The sequence below is a fragment of the Microcebus murinus genome, chromosome 4 (genome assembly GCF_040939455.1).
Source record: "Microcebus murinus isolate Inina chromosome 4, M.murinus_Inina_mat1.0, whole genome shotgun sequence".
Taxonomy (NCBI): domain Eukaryota; kingdom Metazoa; phylum Chordata; class Mammalia; order Primates; family Cheirogaleidae; genus Microcebus; species Microcebus murinus.
Window position 1 is genome coordinate 15,007,264 of NC_134107.1, and position 20,063 is coordinate 15,027,326.

Genomic DNA, 20,063 nt, shown 5'->3' on the forward strand with positions numbered 1-20,063 from the left:
CCCACACCTTTCACCTCTCACAGAAATCAACTCATGTTGGGTAACAGACTTGAACCTTAGATGTGAAACTATTAGAATGCTAGAGGAAAATGTTGGAAATACTCTTCTAGACATTGGCCTGGGTAAAGAATTTATGAAGACCCCAAAGGCAATCACAACAGCAACAAAAATAAACAAATGAGACCTAATGAAATTTAAAAGCTTCTGCACAGACAAAGAAACTGTCAAGAGAGCAAACAGACAACCCACAGAATGGGAGAAAATTTTTGCAAGCTACACATCTAATAAGGGCTGATAACTAGAATCTATTTAGAACTCAGGAAAATCAGCAAGAAAAAAATCAAACAACCCTATCAAAAAATGGGCAAAGGACATGAACAGAAACTTCTCAAAAGAAGACAGAATAATGGCCAACAAAGATATGAAAAAATGTTCAACATCTCTAATCATCAGGGAAATGCAAATCAAAACCACAATGAGATATCACTGAACTCCAGTGAGAATGGCCTTTATCAAAAAGTCTCCAAACAATAAATGCTGGCATAGTTGCGGAGAGAGAGGAACACTCCTACACTGCTGGTGGAACTGCAAACTAGTTCAACCTCTGTGGAAAGCAATATGGAGATACCTCAAAGCAATATGAGTAGATCTACCATTTGATCCAGCAATTCCACTACTGGGCATCTACCCAAAAGATCAAAAGTCACTTTATGAAAAAGACACCTGCACTCGAATGTTTATAGCAGCACAATTGACAATTGCAAAGCTATGGAAACAACCCAAGTGCCCATCAATTCATGAGTGGATTAATAAAATGTGGTATATGTATACCATCGAATATTACTCAGCTTTAAGAAACAAGGGTGATATAGCACCTCTTGTATATTCCTGGATACAGCTAGAACCCATTCTACTAAGTGAAGTATCTCAAGAATGGAAACCATCACCACATGTACTCACCAGCAAATTGGTATTAACGGATCAACACCTAAGTGGCCATATAGGAGTAACATTTATTGGGTGTTGGGACGGTGGGAGGGGAGGAGTATATACAACTACAACGAGTAAGATGTGCAACATTTGGGGGGTGGACATGCTTGAAGCTCTTACTCGAAGGGTAGGGGGGCATGGGCAATATAAGTAACCTTAACACTTGTACCCCTATAATACGCTAAAATAAAAAAAAAAAAGAAAAAAAAGAAAAAAAAAAAAGAAAAACAAGCTTAGATGAAGGACTACTAGAATTGACAATGATGGTAACAGTGGCTACCTAGGTGATCGTAGAAGTTAAAAAAAATATATAAAAACTTACAGCCCATAGTTAAGAGTTGCCAAGCTGCTGCTGAGCAAAATGGCCTCTCATATCTCTTTGACTCCATCTGATTGAAAAAAACAAATAGATGAACCTTTTGCTGAAATATGAAACAAAGTTTCAGTTTCTTCTTTCACTAGTCCTTGAAAGCACCCTGTTTTCCGCCAGAGGTCTTGGTAAGCATAGTGCTGTATGTATGCCAGGCACTGTTCTTTATGCTTGTTTACTGGCTTAATCCTCGCAATAATCTTTGAGGTAGGTGCTATTATTATTATTATTTTTCAGATGAGGAGAGTGAAGCACAGAGTACTTTGCCCAAGTTTACACAGCCTGTGATAGGGTAGTCAGAATTTGAATTCAGGCCATCTAACTCCAGAGCTGTGGTCCTAATACAAGAGGGCTGTGGGAGGAAGGATGTTCGTTCTAAAAGAGAAAGGGGCTGTCGTGTGTTGATTGTGTTGTAATGATACCTGGTTTGTATCCTAATGGTATTTCCTAGACCTGGGTTTGCTGAAGGCAATTATCTTTTCATACATTATTTTGTTTCATCCCTTTCCCTAACTAAGCACTGATCTTCTAAGCTTACCCTGACTATGTTTCCTCCCTTCCTAATGCTTTGACTTTCAGGTCAGAGTTTTGTTTGGTTTTATATACTCCTTTAGCTAGCTTAAAACGATTTATTTCCTGGTTAGAGCTGGAACCCATACTACTAAGTGAAGTATCCCAAGAATGGAGAAACAAGCACCAGATATATTCTCCAACAAACTGGTATTAACTGAGTAGCACCTAAGTGGACACATAGGTACTACAGTAATAGGGTATTGGGCAGGTGGGAGGGGGGAGGGGGGCGGGTATATACATACATAATGAGTGAGATGTGCACCATCTGGGGATGGTCATGATGGAGACTCAGACTTTTGGGGGGAGGGGGGGAAATGGGCATTTATTGAAACCTTAAAATCTGTACCCCCACAATATGCCGAAATAAAAAAAAACAAAAACAAAAAACAAAACGATTTATTCCATGGAAACTTTACACCTATCTCTTTATACAATCTTACTGCTCACACTGCATCCTCCTCCAACAGGCCCCCAAACAAAAGAGGCATCGGAGCACAGCCTTATAAAAATTAAATGATTTTTTTTCATCTCAACATTTGGAAAAGTTTTTTGTTTCCCCCAAAATTTGGCTCTGAAGTAACACTTTCTCCTTTGCCAGGTAGCATTTTTCTTTGGAGCTGTCCCAAACATACTGACATACCTTACATAGTATGTGAGGCTTCTGTATTGTACTGCAGGATCCTGAGATGATGAACTGGGGATAGAAACAGGCATTTATAAACACCCATGCCTTCTGACAAGTTCTTTTCCTAATGCCACTGTTATCCCTGATATCTGAATTATCACTGAATTCTCTGAAGAGAGTGGTTTTAACATGAAAAAACCCATTTCAGTTCTAAAGTGATCACTAGTAGAATCTCTAAGGAATAGATTCACTATTTCTCTGTTACAGAGATGAAAAGGTATTTTAAAGTTTCTGGTAATTAACAAGATCTTTGTATAGGTGATGGAACTTAGGGATCTCACAGTGATTTTTTTTATGAGGGACTAATAGGCACTTCACTTGTTTTGATTGTCATTTATTGATACTGTGACCCGAATTATTAGCAAATAAGCCATAGTGGCTAGTGTGGTAGCTCTCACTTCCAAGAAGCACCTTCCCCCTATAATGTTGTAGAAAAAATATTTCATCAATGGAAAATAGTTTCTGAAAGCATTTGATCTGAAGATTTACAGGTTGCTTTCTACCAACACCATGCCCCAAGTGCTATCATCACCTGCTGTCACTAGTTTGAAAGGATGGCTGTTTCTGATACATAAAGAATTTAATTTTTGTCCAATAGCATATCTAAACCTGCCTTAATTCTGCCTGAAGGACTCACAAAAGATGACTCAAATATTACCAAGAAAGGGATCGGGAATCCTCCAGTCCAGGAAAATGAAATCCTGTCATGGAAGTAGAAGCACCTTAGCTTGACTTTCTTTTGTTTTTTCTTTTTTTTTAAATCGGTGACACTTTATTTCTGTGTTACTCTGTAAGAGTTAGTGAAGTTCTTTAAGCTTTGGTTTCCCCATTTGTAAAATGGGAATTAATGACAGCTATCTCATAGCGTTGTTGGGACATTTAGGTAAAAACGATCCTGAAGTGCCTTTGGAAGGTGTCTAATACACAATAGACACAAAAGTGAATAATTATTATTTGTGGCTAATTTCTGCCATAAGCTCCCCTTTCTACATCTTTGGATTAGGATCCTTTCTAGATACTTTGTAATAGGTGATTCATTACATAACTTCCATTTAAATATTTTCTCTTTATTACATACAGCACTTTCTAGAAAGTTCTCAGTGTGGGTAAACGCCTTCGACTTGAGGTCTCCCACTATAAGAAAGCCTCTGAGGAAATACTGTCTTTCCTCCAGAGCAGGGATTGCCACGCCCTTTGCAGGGGGAAGTGACCATACTTGCGTGGCTCAGAGGCCTTTTCACAAAACACAGGGACAACTCACATCTTCTCTCCCTTGAATCCCTGTTCTTGGTTGAAAAGTGCAAAGGGGTGGGTAAGGAAGTAATGCAACCCTTTCTGCTCTATGCAGAAATCTAACCTGGGGTTAACTTTCTACTCCTGTTCAGTTAAAAACTTCACACAGTCCGGATGTCCGTTGTGTGACTAGGTCACATTGCTTGTGTGTAAAATGATCTCTGCCTGAATAATTGCTTCTGGACTGAACGTAACCGTGAACTAAAAACCAGTTGTGGGAAGCCAGAGCTTTGGGCTTCCCTGGGTGTAATGCCTTGTAACCGGGCATGTCCTTGGTGGGAACTTTGGCAACTACGGCCATGGGATTATTGTGATATCTTATTCAAACATCTACTTTAGAAATCTCTGTTTAATTTCCCCAAATTCCTCTTGGGCACCTGGGTCTCTTTGTTTTTTCTTTCTTCATATGGCCTCTCTAAAAAGTGGCTCTATAGCCCCAAACATTAAGCTAAGGCCTTTGGATTCTCAGTCTGCAAAAAATAAGCCTTAGAGCCACTCCCTTTATTATTCTTCAAGCAAATCCCTTGGAGATCTTTTCCCCATGTACACCCCACCCTTTCAAGAAACTTACCAAAACATGCAACAAACATGAAAAAGGTGTTTCCATGCCTGTTTCCACACTAAGATGGGCTGCTTTAAGTCAGAGGTTGGGTCTTTAGCCCACTGCTTAACCACCTGAGTCATTCACTTGATTCAGCAGAAAAACAATAAATGAATTTAAATCGATAATATGAGAGTTTACTCACAAAAACTCCTGACAAAGCTGAGTAAATTACTATGACAATTACAGAGATGGGACCGGCAGAACTTTCTTTCTCTTCTAGGAGATACATATGTATCCAGAGAATCCCCAGGGCACCCTGAATCAGGCCGATCATTATTTGCGCGGCCTGTGAGAAGAGAGAGGCAGCGTTATTACTCAAGTCACATCTGTCACAGACAATCACAGCTGGGGTGACCGGGAGGCCATGAGAATGTCCAGGTTACCCTGGTGCTTCTGAAGGAGTGCGGAAAGGAGTGTGTGTCAGGGGGGAACGGAGTCTGACAGAGATGTGGCAGTCGCGGTTGGGTGTTGGGGTCTCCTCGTTCGTTTAAACAGGGAGTATTTGCTTTTGTTTCATAGTGGCCTTCAGAGATAACCAATATTTCATTTTCTAGTCGATTCTATTTAAGTAGAAACCAGAGGCCTCTGCGTTTGGTTCAGGAAGGCATCAGCTAGAAGCGGAGCTGCCGGCTCTGAGCGTCTCCAGGGCTCCATGCCCTTCTCCCTCCTACAGGTGCTTCTCTGAGGCCAACTCCAGCCTGAAAGTTTTCTCTGCCACGAGCCCCAGATAGGAGCTTTTTACCTTATTTTACTTTTCTCCTCCTCTCTTGTCTGGAACTTGCACTTTGGTTTTCATCGGCTCTGCCGACTTCCACACCCAGCGCCGACCGACCCTTGTAACCAGTCTGGACCACAGCCCTGGGGGCCTGTTCAGAAAAGCCTGCAGGAAGGGTCTCCAGTGACCCCTGGTTTTCCATAACTCTTACGTGAAGTGGTTCTCACGGGCCGGGCTCGGAGATGGGCCTCTTTTCCCAGATGGAGTCTAGCCACTCACGCACACCAGTGACCAGGATGCCTGCAGCCATGGAAGGAGCTGGACTGGAGATTAGAACCCAGCGTCCCTTGCCCTGCAGCTGCTTTACTTCCTAATGCCCATTCTTTCTCTCTCAGATCCATTTAGGTAGTTTTAAGTGGATGTAAGTTATTTAAATCAGATTACCTTAAAAATTTATGTTCATAGGGAACAAACAGGTTTCTGTTTTGGAATTGAGGTTATGGGAAAGTGTATTAGAGTTCTCCAGATAAACAGAACCAATAGTATATGTCAATATCTATGTCTATACCTATATCTAATCTATGTCGAATCTCTATCATCTATCTATCTATCTATCTATCTATCTATCTATCTATCTATCTATCCATCTATCTACATATATATAAAATGAAGACTGGCATGTCCAAAATCTTCAGTGTGGGCCTGCAGACTTGAGATCCAGGAGGGCTGATGGTGCCGATGAAGTCTGAAGGCAGTCTTCTGGAGGATGTCTCCTGCTCCATGGTGGGGCAGGAGATGAGGAAAGGAGAGTGGGGAAGGAACAATCTTTTGTTCTAGTCAGACCTTCAACTGATTGGATGAGCTCTATCTACATTATGGAAGGCACTCTGTATTTGCAATGCATATGCAATGTTGGTTTGATGATGAAGTGTTGCTGTGCATACCCACTTTTTCATGATGGCATGGTAGCTTGGTAGCATGGTAGCTTTCAGGTTGCATGGTAGCTTGGTGGCCCATGGTTAATCATTCAGTCTCTGCTAAGGCCCAGTAGCAGGCCAAGACCTGTTTCTCAAAAAGAGAGTAGTTATCCACAGATGATGGCAGGGTTTGGCTCCAAAATCCTATGGTCTGTGCTATGATTTACCTGGAGAAGCCTGCCAGAGGTGTTAAAAAACAACCCTATCTGCCACTGATACTTTTAGAACCATTGGATCTGCTGCATCATATGTCCCAAGGGAAGAGCAGCTTGCACCAGTCTAAACCTATTGCAGAAACTTCTCTTATTCTGGACCCCACTAGCAGCTTTTTGAGTTGCTTGGTAAATGGGTTGGAATAACACACCCAAATGAGGAATGTTTTGCCTCCAAAATCCAGAGGTCCACTAGATGTTGTTCCTATTTTTGATAGTAAGAGAGGTCAGATGCAACAATTTATCCTTCACCTTAAAAGGGATAGCTGGAGGTGACCTTTATAAATTTCACTGAGGTAGAAGACTCTTGAAATTTGTTGGTTTTGTTGCCCATCCTGACACATAAATGTCTTACTCATAAGTCTAGTGTAGTTGATATTTCTTGCTCATTAGGTCTAATCAACATAATTTCGTCAATGTAATGGACCAGGGTGATACCTTGCGGAGGACAAAAGTAATCAAGATCCCCGTGGAGTAAATGATGACACACGGCTGAAGAGGTGATATACCCCTCAGGTAGGGCAGTGCAGGTGTACTGCTGTCCTTGCCAGCTGAAAGAAAACTGCTTCTGGTGATCTTTATCAACAGGGATGAAGAAGAAGCATATACCAGCTCAATAGCTGCACACCTGGTAACAGAGGATGTGTTAATTTCATATGCAATTAAACAGATGCAATTAGAATCACAATTTGATTAAGCTTACAACAATCCACTGTCATTCTCCAAGATCCATATGTCTTTTGCACAGGCCAAATATGCAAGTTGAATGAGGTGGGAATCACCTCCCATGTATCTTTCACATCCTTGATGGTGGCACTAATCTTTAGGATTATAGTATTGCTTTTAGTTTATTATCATTCTAGGTAGAGGGTGTTCTATGTGCTTTCACTTTAGTCTTCTTCACCATAATATGTTTCACTCCACAGGTTTATGGAACCAACATGGGGATTCTGCTAGTTACTGAATATAAGTATTGCAAGCATGCATTCCAGAACTGGTGAAATAAACACAGGATGGGTTCAAGCATCCGCTGAGACTATTGTGAGATGGACCTGAGCTGAAACTCCATTGATCACCTGACCTCTATAAGCTCCTATTCTGGACTGTATAAGCTCCTATCCGGTACTGCTTTGTTTTTTGTTTTTTTTTTTGAGACAGAGTCTCACTTTGTTGCCCAGGCTAGAGTGAGTGCCATGGCGTCAGCCTCGCTCACAGCAACCTCAATCTCCTGGGCTCAAGCGATCCTCCTGCCTCAGCCTCCCCAAGTAGCTGGGACTACAGGCATGCGCCACCATGCCCGGCCAATTTTTTGTATATATATTTTTAGTTGGTCAATTAATTTCTTTCTATTTTTGGTAGAGACGGGGTCTTGCTCAGGCTGGTTTCGAACTCCTTACCTTGAGCAATCCGCCCGCCTCGGCCTCCCAAAGTGCTAGGATTACAGGCGTGAGCCACCGCGCCCGGCCCGGTACTGCTTTGGATTTCCTGAAATTAGCATCAATTCACAACCAGTGTCCAGCAATCTCTGGAAAGTCTGATTATTTCCTTTTATCCAATGCAAGTTCAGTCCTGTGGCTACAGGAGAGAAGATTCTGACCAGGGCACACATAAAAACTGTTAGGTCATTTATGCAATGCTGGAGCCAAGACATAAAATCCCTCAGCTTATCCTTTTCTTTCATCACTTTGGCCAGCGATGCTAAGAACAATCAATTAATGTCATTATATTCCTTGGTTTTCCATAAATGCTCAAAGGTATCATGTATAAAGTCACTAAATTCCTTGTCTCTTTTAAGTGGTGAATTAGGAGTGTCAAATGCATTTATTTTATGTATCTTTATAAACAGTTCTCTGTATATTATTAGAAGTGTAGCTCTTTGCATTTTTAGGTATAATCAGATTAGGGAGCTGATTCCAGAAACCCCCAAATCAATTAAGGAAACTCATTCTTAAAATTCAGCTCCTCTAGAATCACTCCTGATACCAAAATCTGTATTAGTCAGTCCTCCAGAGAGATAGAACCAATAGGAGATATACATATATGTGTGTGTGTGTGTGTGTGTGTGTGTGTGTGTATGTGTATGTGTATATATATGGATTTATTAGAGAAATTGGCTCACACAATAATTATGGAGGCCGAGAAGTTCCACAGCAGCTTGCCTGCAAGCTAGAGACCCCGGGATGCTGGTAGCATGCTTCAGTCCAAGTCCGAAGGCCTCAGACCCAGGGAAGCTGATGGTATAACCCTCAGTCCAGGGCCAGGGGCCTGAGAACCCTGGGGGACCACTGGTATAAGTTCTGGAGTCCAAAGGTCAGGGAGCCTGGAGTTGTTGTCCAAGAACAGGAGAGGAAGAGTATATCCTGGCTCCTGCATATGGAGTGACATATTTGCCTTCTCTCTATTTTTGTTCTCTTTGGCCCCCCAGCAGATTAGATGGTGCCTGTCCACATTGAGGGCAAATCTTCCCCATCTAGTATACTCAGGTCCACATGCTAATCTCCTCTGGAAACACCCTTATAGACACACATTAAAAAATAATGCTTTCCCAGGTTTCTAGGTGTTCCTTAATCCAGTCAAGTTGACACCTAAAATGAACTTTTACCGATCCTAAGCCCTTCATCCTCTCTGAGGCAGTGGATTTCACTGGTAGGTCAGTGGTGGCCAGTGACAGGCCTATACCTTCTCAAACATTTTGCCACTAACCCCCACCAGAACAGACAGATAAGGAGTGAGCAATCTAGACCAAAAACACCATGGGATTGGGGATAGGGCACAGAGATGACCATCCTCTGACCCTACTAGATATGGGACTTCACTGCATGTAGGTGTGCCCCGCATTCTGATAGTGTCCCAGGTAGATTCCAACTAGCAGGAGATAATCATGGACTTGATATGTTGGGGATTTTCTTGGTGCAAACTTGAATGTTGCTGAATTAGATGCAAATGTGATTCAATGTCCCACAAATGTTGGTGGATAATGCAAAAGGGCATAGCATTCTAATGGTAAGAAGAGGTAAGAGGGAGACTACTGTTGCAGAATATGACCCCTTTGAGCTGAATATACAGGGGAGCATGTTGATAGTACAGTGCCCCTGTAGCTTTTTCTGGTTTTCAGCCCATTACCTGACCATTTTAGTTATGATCTATAAGCTTTGATTCAAACTATTTTCAAACAAAGGCAGAAAGGGGACCGCTCAGACATCAGCATGTGCTAGAACCCCGAGTAAGTTGTGACGATGTCGAACTATTCAGGAATGGTTTGTGAATCCATAATTTGTGTCTAATTAGCTCTAGTCTGATTGTCATCACCTCAGAGCACTTTCATCAATTTTCTTTCCCTTGGGCAGTTCATTGCAGATATGGTCAATGTCTCTTCCCTTTTATATTAGGAAGAAGCAGCACTAGTCATTTATTAACCCAAGTAGCACTTAGTCCTTACCCCCATTGCTTTGGTGTCCTCTCTTAGCTTATATCTTCTTGGCATTTTAGCTAAGATATGTGGTATAGAAATTATAGAGGATGAATAGACTCCTTTTCTGCAGAGAAATACAGAGAAAAAGTAACACTTATTTTTAGATAAGACACTTAAAATGGCAGCCTCTGATTTTCTACTACTTCACAATTCCTTGAAAAATGCTTTTTTGCATCAACCCACTGATACTGATTTCTGCTAAACAGTGATAACTCCCTAGCAAAACCCAAGAGCTACCTTTCAGATTTTATTCTTTTTTCATGGCCTTTAAATAAGACTGAGTAGATACCTTTTGATGTAGTTACCTCACTGTCCTTATTTTCACCTTTTCTAGGAGTTACCTGCTCCCCTAACTCCATGGGGTCACTCAGATTTGGATTCCTGATTGCTGTGTTTGCTCTCCACACGAACGTCCCCTAATCTAGCCATAGCTAATTGGACAAGTGGTGTGTATCCAACTCGAATTGAGCCAATAACGGTTCCCTATCCAGAAAACTCCCAGGTAATACAGTCCGGTTCTCGGTGTGTCTCCTAAGCAAGAAGTAGCAGCACTACCATGTTCCACCTTACAAAAAGAAGAGTGGAGAGACATCAGAGTAAGGAGATGGGGGGAAGGAATTCCCTAAATATTCTGATGGCTCTCATTTCCCAGATTCCAGTTGCTTTTAAAGGCCTGCTTATGAGATATACCTGCATTTTAAAAATAAATTATCTTTGTTTTGTTAAAACTAGTGTAAGAGGATATACATCAAGTGAGAATGTTTATAGTGTTCCAGAATAAAGGCTGAGTCTCAAAGGTTGACACAAGGGCAGTATTTTCCAGTTCAAATTCATAAAATTGCCAGAGGTTGTGCCTAGTAGCCTTCTCCAAGGACTTATCGGTAGGTGATGGTTCAGAAAGGTGGCTATGGTCAACTGAAAAACTGTCCCCAATTATTCTTTCCTCTTTCCCTGTTAGAGGGTTCTATACCTTTCCATGTGGCCTTTGACCTGCAGTGTCCCCCTTCTGTCCATGGGAGGAGCATGCTCTCTACCTCCTCGATATTGGAGTTGACCTTGTGACCTGCTTTGACTGATGGAACGTCACAGGCCACCTCTGAGTCAAAGCCTTAAAAGATGTTATAAGTTTCTAGCAGATTTCTTTCTCATTTACCTCTGATGTGAGACTATCGCTTTCCAGCCACCCTTTACTGTGGATACCAGAATGAAGACGCAGGGAGCTGGCCCACAGCTACCCACACAGCACTGAACAAAGCTCCAGGAAGTGAAAAATAAATGTTTTTTTCTTGTAAGTCAGAGGTTTTGTGGTTGTTACACCAGCAACACTGACTAATACCCTGGCACTAACCAATGCCCACAAGCAATGTGGAAGGAGGACAGGGAGAGAGAAAATAGCATTTTAGGAAACATCATATTGGGGAAACTATGGGAGATTAGAATAATAACACTTAGAGAATAGAAAGGTCCTTCAAGAATGTGTGACTAACTTTTACCTCCCTCTTGGTGTCTTTTTGCTGGCAGATAGGGTGGTCTGCTCTTGTGTTGACTAAGCAGAGGAAGAGAGAATGGGGGCGAAATCATTTGGAAGGAGTGACCCTCACAATGAGAGAAGGCCAGTACTACACCGCCCCTTCAAGTTGTAGATGCAGGCAGAAAGTTTTTGGAGAAAGATCCCAGTGACAGTCCTGGGATGGTAGATGAGATCAGAGGCTATAATTTTGCGGAAAATACTATTAGTATCAGAGGAAGGTGGCAAAGACAGCAAAAGAGAGGCTCACTTCCAAGGAATATAGCTGGATTCCACTAATTTGGGTGTGGTAGTAAAGAGTTTTGGTAGTCAATAAAGTCCCAATGTAAATAATGTAAAATCAGATCCCTAAAAATAAATATTTTTTCTCTAGCTCAGTTCCCTAAATTTGCCCAAGAGAAGCAGCTCTTTTGCTCACTATTAAATCTCATGTGTAACCCTAGTTGGTTCTTTATCTTTTCCTCCAAGAGAAATCAAGAGGGCTCTGCTACAGAAAAACAATAACGTGTATAGGACATCATTTTCTTAAAAGAAAGCAAGTATGCTGTTGAGAATGTCAGAGACACTGCACAAAGGACAAAGAAATCAGATTAATGGGGCTCCCACTGGCAAACTTGTGACAATTTAAATAATGAAAAATATTATTATGAACTGATTTGTCTGTTGAATGGCCATAAGTTCATTATGATACACAAAAAAGAAGATTTAAAGTGTTAACGAAATAGTATGCATTTCATTTTTCATTGGTTTGAAGTGGTAGGGGAATGCAAACATGCATATGTGTATTTTGTTTCTTCCTTTAAGTATGCATCCATTTTTAAAGCAAGAATAAATATATAAATACAAAGATATATGTGTAAGTATGAAAGAGGGAATCAAAAATTGTGAGTGGGCCGTGTGGTCCACTGGCAGTTATTCCCAGTATTAGGGGCACCAACGAGCTGATCAGCACCACGGGTGTCCTGCATTTCCCAGGTAGAAGTGGAGGGCAGCGATTGACACTGTATGTCATTTATAAACAATCACTAATTTGAGGACAGGTCTGGCACTGCATTTCAAGATGATGAATTAGCCAACTGTCCTGCATAAGAGAATTGCGCATACTTAGTCTGCCATCATTTATTCAGTATAAGCCCTAGATGATTCTAAATATTATAATGAAGGCTTAAAAGAGCATTCACATGGTTCCAATCATTCTAATTAACCAGGTCAACATATTGTAATGGCGGGACAAAGTAATAAGCAGGCAGTGATGGCCAGTCAAAACTGAAAGCCTATAGTATTGATATAAGAGGTAAGGAACTAAATATCCTGTGGTGTAACAGAGGCTTAGTATAAAAAGAGACTCAGTCTACAAACAGACTCTGTCTGACGACCAGTGGGCAGGTTTGAGTAACTTCGGGTTGCAGAACCAGGTCCCATGATTTAACCAATGATCAATGAATCTGATGACCCAGATACTGTAACCTTGCTTGGCTCAAAGAACCTTCTTCAAAATCTTTTGGGTCTGGTAAGATTATTTGCAACCACAGTATGTTTAACAATACTGTCTGTTAAAACTGCTGGTACCCTAGGGGTTATAAAGAGAAAGAGAAGTTAAAATTTATCGCGTGCTTACTCTGCCAGGTGCTATTCTAAGTCCTGTACACGTATTCACCCATATAGATTTCTTAAGAACCGTATTTTGACAATTTCCAGATGAAAAATAGAGACACAGAGAAGCTCTGTAATGGGTTCAAGGTTACACAGCAACAAGTAGAAGAGCTGGGATTTGAATTCACAGCCTGGCTCTATAATCATCTTCTGCTATTCTACCATGCAACAAACATTCACAGTATGAAAAGACAGAATGAAGAAACAAATTTAAATCCATGATTATAATTATTTTGTAAGAAATTTACATATTGGTTATATCATTAGTTGTAACCAATGTGATATTTTGCCTGTGGTTTCATAGTAGTAGCAGATATATTAGCTTTGATTTTAATGAAATGTGTAGAAGAATTTCATTATTTTTATATTAACTTGTGTTAAATAGTTGAATTTAATAAATCTATATATTTTATTGTACTACTTTGAAAGTTGTATGTGAATATTTAGTAGAATGATGGTTGTTTAATTTTAAAGGAAGGCTAATTGTTCCATAAACTTATGAAATTGAGTAAGTCAGGCATTCAACAAAAGCCTCTTCAGAACAGTGGGGATTAGTAGCCAAATCCTACAAAAGGACACTTGTGCCTAGAGAAGCTACTCTTGGGTGAGCTGTTCTCCCGGAGCATGTCAGAGCTGCCACCCACTTGCATGAGGCCTACAGACTGTGATCTAGAATAACCGACCCCGAGAAGCAGAGACTGATCCCTTGCTCAATTAAATAAGGAGATGTTTGCTTTTTTATTTTTCCTTAAATGCTTTCTTTTTGTCTTGTATTTCTGTACATGTTTTCCTGTTATTTTCAGAAGACTTTCACCCTTCATGGTTCTCCAATACCCAGCCATTCAGCGTTCTGAGATTTTCATGAGCTCAGCTTATATATCACTGCTATGGTTTGGATATTTGTCCCCTCCAAAACTCATGATGAAACTTAATCCCCAATGTGGCAGTATTGAGCAGTGGGGCTGTTAAGAGGTGATTGGGTCATAAGGGCTCATGGATTGATGGGCTAATGAGTTAAAGAATTAATGGGTTGTCATGGGATTGTGACTAGTGGCTTTAATAGAAGCGGAAGAGATACTTGAGCTAGCATGCTCAGCTCCCTCTCCACGTGATGCCCGGAGTCATCTCTGGACTCTGCAGAGAGTCCCCACCAGTAAGAAGGCCCTCCCCAGGTGCAAGCCTCAACCTTCAAAAGTATAAGAAATAAATTCTTTTTCTTTATAAATTACTCAGTTTCAGGTGTTCTGCTATCAACAGCACAAAATGAAGTAAGACAATTCCCATTTCTGATTTCTTAGTTCTTGGCTCCAACTTCCTTATTTACATGCATTTTTTTAAAAAAGTAATTGAAAATCAAAATATTGATCCTGTTTTAAAATATCAGTTGTATGTTCTTTTGAGAGTTGAGGGGGACTTAAGTTTGGACCCTATTTGGAGACAGAATCAGGAGTAAGACAGATGGAGATCAGCTTTACTAGTAATAAAATAGGTGGGAGCACATGGCGAGGGCATGTGACAAAATGGTTTTGTTGTTTGGAGTACACGGCCAGTGTATGTGACAACATGGTTTTGCTCATTAGTCTCTGCCCTCCCTTCCAGGTTAGCTTTTGGGGAGTAAGTTTTGGGGGAAAAATGAACTCTGTGGAATAGGAGCATTCATACAGAGTCACTGCCCCACATTGGTCCAGGGCAGAAAGGAAAGAAAAGAAATTTAATTTCTAATGCTTCAAATATTTTTGATATCTTACTCAAACTAAAAAGGAAAGATACAGAGCAATGGCCATCACTCATCACTCAGGTCCCTAGTTCCCTGCCTGTGGACTGTTAAAACAATTAAGAAGGAAGTCACTAGCCTCAGCATGCCTCTGTATCTGGAGCTCTTACGTAAGCAAATTGGAACTTGGAGGCATTTCTTCCAAATGACTTAAAGAAAACCAGCTTCATCCAATCACAAACAGCCAACCAGCTGATTGGGTATATAACTGGGGATCTACCATTAGAACAAACCCGAATAAGACAACCACTTAGCTGTGTCCAATAAGATGATCCTTTTGCTGCTGTGTTCTGCCTACGAAAGCTTGCTGCTGGAGAGGGCCCGTAATCTCTTTTTCATTTTGGTGATTCCTGATTAGTGAATCATTCTTTTGCTCAAATAAACTGCTACATTAATTTTGTCTACATTTCTTCTTTCAACAGGACTTTGTGGAGAGTTGTGAAAAAGAGATGAGGCAAGAGACCAGGAATATTTGCTACTGGGAATCATTCCACATGGGACTACAACAAGTGCAGGGTCTGTCCTTGAAACTTAGAGAATCGAGCATAAGTATAATGGAAGGAGAAAAAAATAAAGTGGGTCCAAATCCTGTTTCTACCAAAAAGTGATGTCAGCATTATGGAGGAATAGGAGATTCAGCCTTCTTTTTCCCCACAAAGAGAAGCAATTTGGCATAACTCGGGAAGAGCTTCAGAGTCCACTTAAGGAGCCTCAGCAATATGATGGAAGAAAAAAACTAACAAGAACTACACATTCTTAGAAAGAACAGTTTCATTTTTCCTGCATCACCCCATCCCCCAAGCTGGCATTGTTTAGCATAGAGGGGGACTCCCTGGCTCCACATTACCTTGAAGGGAAAAGGAAAGCAGGGTGTACCACCGATTTCCCTATCCTTCCAGAACCCTGCTATAAGAGCTAGCTTCAGTTTTACTCCACCCAGATCTCTGTGGGGACTGGAAAAGCTGAGATGTCTGGAGACAGTGGGGAACAAAGACGGGAGACTTGCTCTGTCAATGTCAGCCATGCAGCTGGAGTCACAGTAACCCACAGTGGCCTGCTCAGCACAGGACACCAGCAGAATTCCCTGCTGAGGACTTCAGCGGCCCTGACAGATGCAGCTCTTCTACAGAACCCACTTCTGTGATAATGAACCCACTCCTGTGACAATAGCATTAATTCATTCGTAAGGAAAGAGACCCCCCTGGCCTAATTGCCTCTTGAAGGTCCTACCTCTTTTTATTTATTTATTTATTTTTATTTTAGCGTATTATGGGGGTACAAGAGTTAAGGTTACTTATATTGCCCATGCCCTCCTCCCCCCTCGAGTAAGAGCTTCAAGCATGTCCATCCATCTTACTCGTTCTACCTCTTAATACTGTTAAATGTCGATTAAATTTCAACATGATTTGGGGAGGGGACAAACTTTGAAACCATAGAATTGCCCCTCTGCTTTCCTAAAACTTGAGTCCTTCTCCCATACAAAATACACTCTTTCTATCCCAATGACCACCCCCCCAATCCCCGCTCCCATAACCCATTCCAACATTCACTCAAAAGTCCAAAGTCTAGAGTCCTGTCTAAATCATGTATAGGTGAGAGTCAAGGCACAATTCATCCTTAGGCAAATTTGCCTCCAACTGTGAGCCTATGAAATTAAACAGGTTTTTTTTTTGTTTGTTTGTTTTTTTTTTTTTTTGAGACAGAGTCTCGCTTTGTTGCCCAGGCTAGAGTGAGTGCCGTGGCATCAGCCTAGCTCACAGCAACCTCAAACTCCTGGGCTCAAGCAATCCTGCTGCCTCAGCCTCCCAAGTAGCTGGGACTACAGGCATGCGCCACCATGCACAGGTAATTTTTTCTATATATATTAGTTGGCCAATTAATTTCTTTCTATTTATAGTAGAGACGGGGTCTCGCTCTTGCTCAGGGTGGTTTCGAACTCCTGACCTCGAGCAATCCACCCGCCTCTGCCTCCCAGAGTGCTAGGATTACAGGCGTGAGCTACCACGCCCAGCCTAATTAAACAGGTTTTGTGCTTCCACAATACAGTGGTGGGACAGGAATAGGATAGACATTTTCATTCCAAAAGGCAGAAACAGTAAAGAAGAAAGGAGTACCAGGTCCCAAGCCAGACCAAATCTCAAAAGGGTAAACAATATTAAATATTAAGGCTTCATAATAATCGTGCTTGACTCCATGTCCCTCCTCCTTGACACAACGAGGTAGGAGTTGGGTCCCCAAAACCTTGGTAGGCCCAGCTCCTGTGGCTTTGCTGGACTCAGAATATGCAGCAGCTCTCACAGGTTGGAATCTCTTGCACCAGCTCTTCCAAGCTGGGGTTGCATGCTGGTTGCTCTACAGTTCTCGGGTGTCAGGGTTGGCCCCATCCCTGTGGCTCCACTAGTGGGAACTATGGTGGCTCTGCCCCTGGTGTAGGTTTCTACTTGGGTCCCAAAGCTGTCTGATACATTACTTGAACTTTAGATGAGGCCACCAAGGCCCCACAGCCCACACACTCTGTGCCTGCAGAATTAGCTTCACTAATTAAGCTAATTAAGGTTTGGCCTGAGCATCCCCTGGGCCCACTTCAGCTGCAAGTTTTGATTAGTTTTCAGAGTTGTGAGAAAGTTGATTCTGACAGCTTTGCCAGTGTGTGTTCATTGATCGGTGTTCTCTACTCTGCCATTTTCACTGATGTTATTTCTAACCACACCTTCTTGGATTAGTCTCACTGACGTGAGTCTTGTATCTCAGAAACGAGCCTGATGAGTTCTCACATGCTCACCTCACTGCAGCTTTCCTCTAACCTCCTCTGAGCTCACCATCTTCTGGACTTGGCTTTTGTCCCATTCCTGATTTAAACTGCTATTCATCAGTGGAATTGAAATGATTTCCAGAAACCCAACTGAAGTGTTATTAAACTTGGATATGCTCACTTTTCCCTCCAACTTCCTTCCCTCACCCTTCCTCCCTCAAAGTCAACCCAACCCAACCCAATAAATCAACCAATTAAACTGTGGAAAAACAAAAAGCCAAATCTATTACTATGTTGAGGTGTGGGTGCAGAAGTAGAATGGGGAGACAAAGATCAGTGGCTGAGTTCACCTGGGACTGATTTTTTTTGCTTGGGTTATTATCAAGACCTCTTATTTGGTCTTATTTCCTTTGATATTTCATCATTATTCTTCTTGCCCTTTCAGTTTATTCCCATCTCAGTCACAGCAATACTTCCAATCTCATCATATCAGTTAAGAGCCCCCCTTCCCCCATTGTCTTCAGAATGTTACTAAGCAAAAGGGGCTCACTGCCTCAGGCACACAGAAGCCAATACTATGGCACTGGGTTTTTGAGAAAAGAAAAGCTTTTAATGTGAGTAAACTAACAAGGAGACAGGAGTCCAGCTCAAATCTGTCTCCCTGTGCTGATTTAAAGGCAGCATTTTTATTAGAAAAAATTTAGGGGATGGATTCTGGGATTAGTAGGTGATTGGTGGAAGGAAAGGGAGGTCTGGAAAGTCCTGCGGCATATGCATTTATCCCTTTGTGCCTCCTCGCAGGTCACCTGTGCAATTTTGGGGGGAGTTTGTATGAAACACGTGGTGGAAATTTGGGCTACAATGTCAGCAAGCTTGTTTTGCACGTACTCCAGTTGGCTATATTGGTTCCAACTGATTTCAGCCTGTTTTGGTATTTGATATCTGTTTTCTTAAAGATATTATATTAACTTCTATACATATCAGACAACAAGCCCCTTTTGCTCAGTAACAAGAATCGTGTGCAAACATAAAAGAGCCATTTGGTTTCCTTACTAGCCTAATCTCTTAAACCACACTCCAGCCATTTCTGATCAGTTTCAGTTTCACCAAGAGCTCATCTTTTCTTGGTATGTTGTGTCATATTCATCTTTGTAACTGTAGACTATAAGCCCCGTGTATGGCACATTTTTGGAGCTCAATGATTGTCCAATAAATATGTAAGTACAACGAAGTTTCTATGTGTTCCTGCAGTCTGCAAACATAAATGAACTGGCTTTCATTTCATGGTATTTGGGATCTTAGTATATGGGCTCATGAAATTAGTATCAGTAGGGAAAGAAATTAGAGAAGTGTCTGATAGATGGTATGTGTGCAATACTTGTAGCCATATTGTATTAGTGTTACTACTGTCCTAAAAAGCAAGCTGAAACTCCAGATTACTTTTCATCAAATTTGGGTGATAAGTCTGGAATGGCATGACTTGAAATCTAGGCTACGTGACTACACAAAATTCACCTTAGCGACCGCGGAGAAACATCTCAAGGCGATAAAACAGCCATCTTACAAAACAGCAGACGCTCAGGCTCAAGAGGATAACCACAGCGATCCAAAACATGAGGACGAGAAGAGGAAACAAACACTGGTTTCAAACAGGAGCTGGGGCGGACGCTGAGAACTGCAGGCCTCGATTTGTAACGGTGCTGCAGCTCAAAGGCCAGCTCCCCCGCCCGTGTTTACTTACTTAAAATGATGGAAAATTCTCCCAGGCGATGCCAGGTAAGCCACCTGGACGTCTGAATCCTCCTGAAATGCGTAAGACGAGCATGGGTCCTCTCAGCTCGACTACTGTTACTAGTAAAACATTCCTGGCTATGGGAGAACCCAAGACGAGGGAGTCCCAGGGTGCCTGGGCCTGGCAACCTTTGACTTCAGTTGAATCCGGTTTGAGTCTTCGTGGGAACCCGGCCAAGGCTGTCTACACCCGCGGCATGCCCCAGCACAGGGCCGGGGGGTGGGGGTGGGGCGGGATCACACAGGCAGCGCCCTCAGTTTGGGCCCCCCAGCCCGGGGGTGGGCGCTGCTTCCTCGGTCATGCCCCTCATCCCGCCCTCGCGGGGTCCCAACGCCCGGTGGGGCCAAGAGCACTGCTGTGTAAGGAGGCCCGCGCGCACGCCTGACGCGTGGCCAAATTCCGGCGGTTCCGCGGAGAAAAAGGTGGGGCAGTGGGCTGGGAAAGATGCCGCCCTTTCCTGGCCGTGTGTTGTCAGCATCACACTCTGTCCTTGGACCTGGGCACACCCAGGGGGAGGAGGATGCGTTTGACTCTGCCCGCGGGCTGCGCACGTGGCACCTGCGCCGCTGACTACAGAGACACCCCCCTTGGAGGAAGTGTCATTAACACAAGCTCCCGCAGCCAAGAATCTTCTACAAGATGTGGTGAGTACAGCACTACAACGTCACTTCTT

At 42.3% G+C, this 20,063-nt stretch overlaps 1 protein-coding gene across 2 annotated transcripts in view; it reads right to left on the reverse strand.

Moving 5' to 3' along the window:
- Window positions 1-19,745, reverse strand: part of LOC105867204 (uncharacterized) — a 36,181-nt gene extending 16,436 nt beyond the window's left edge. The window contains exons 1-4 of one of the 2 annotated variants that reach the window (XM_012757014.3): window positions 19,340-19,745; window positions 9,859-9,955; window positions 4,658-4,801; window positions 2,574-2,627 (exon numbers count right to left, since the gene is read on the reverse strand). In XM_012757014.3, coding sequence (XP_012612468.2) covers window positions 2,574-2,627; window positions 4,658-4,801; window positions 9,859-9,903 — 243 coding nt within the window. In that variant the 5' untranslated portion in view covers window positions 9,904-9,955; window positions 19,340-19,745. The remainder of the gene's footprint in view (window positions 1-2,573; window positions 2,628-4,657; window positions 4,802-9,858; window positions 9,956-19,339) is intronic. The other variant, XM_012757015.2, reaches the window with a different exon arrangement.
- Window positions 19,746-20,063: the final 318 nt, after the last annotated feature.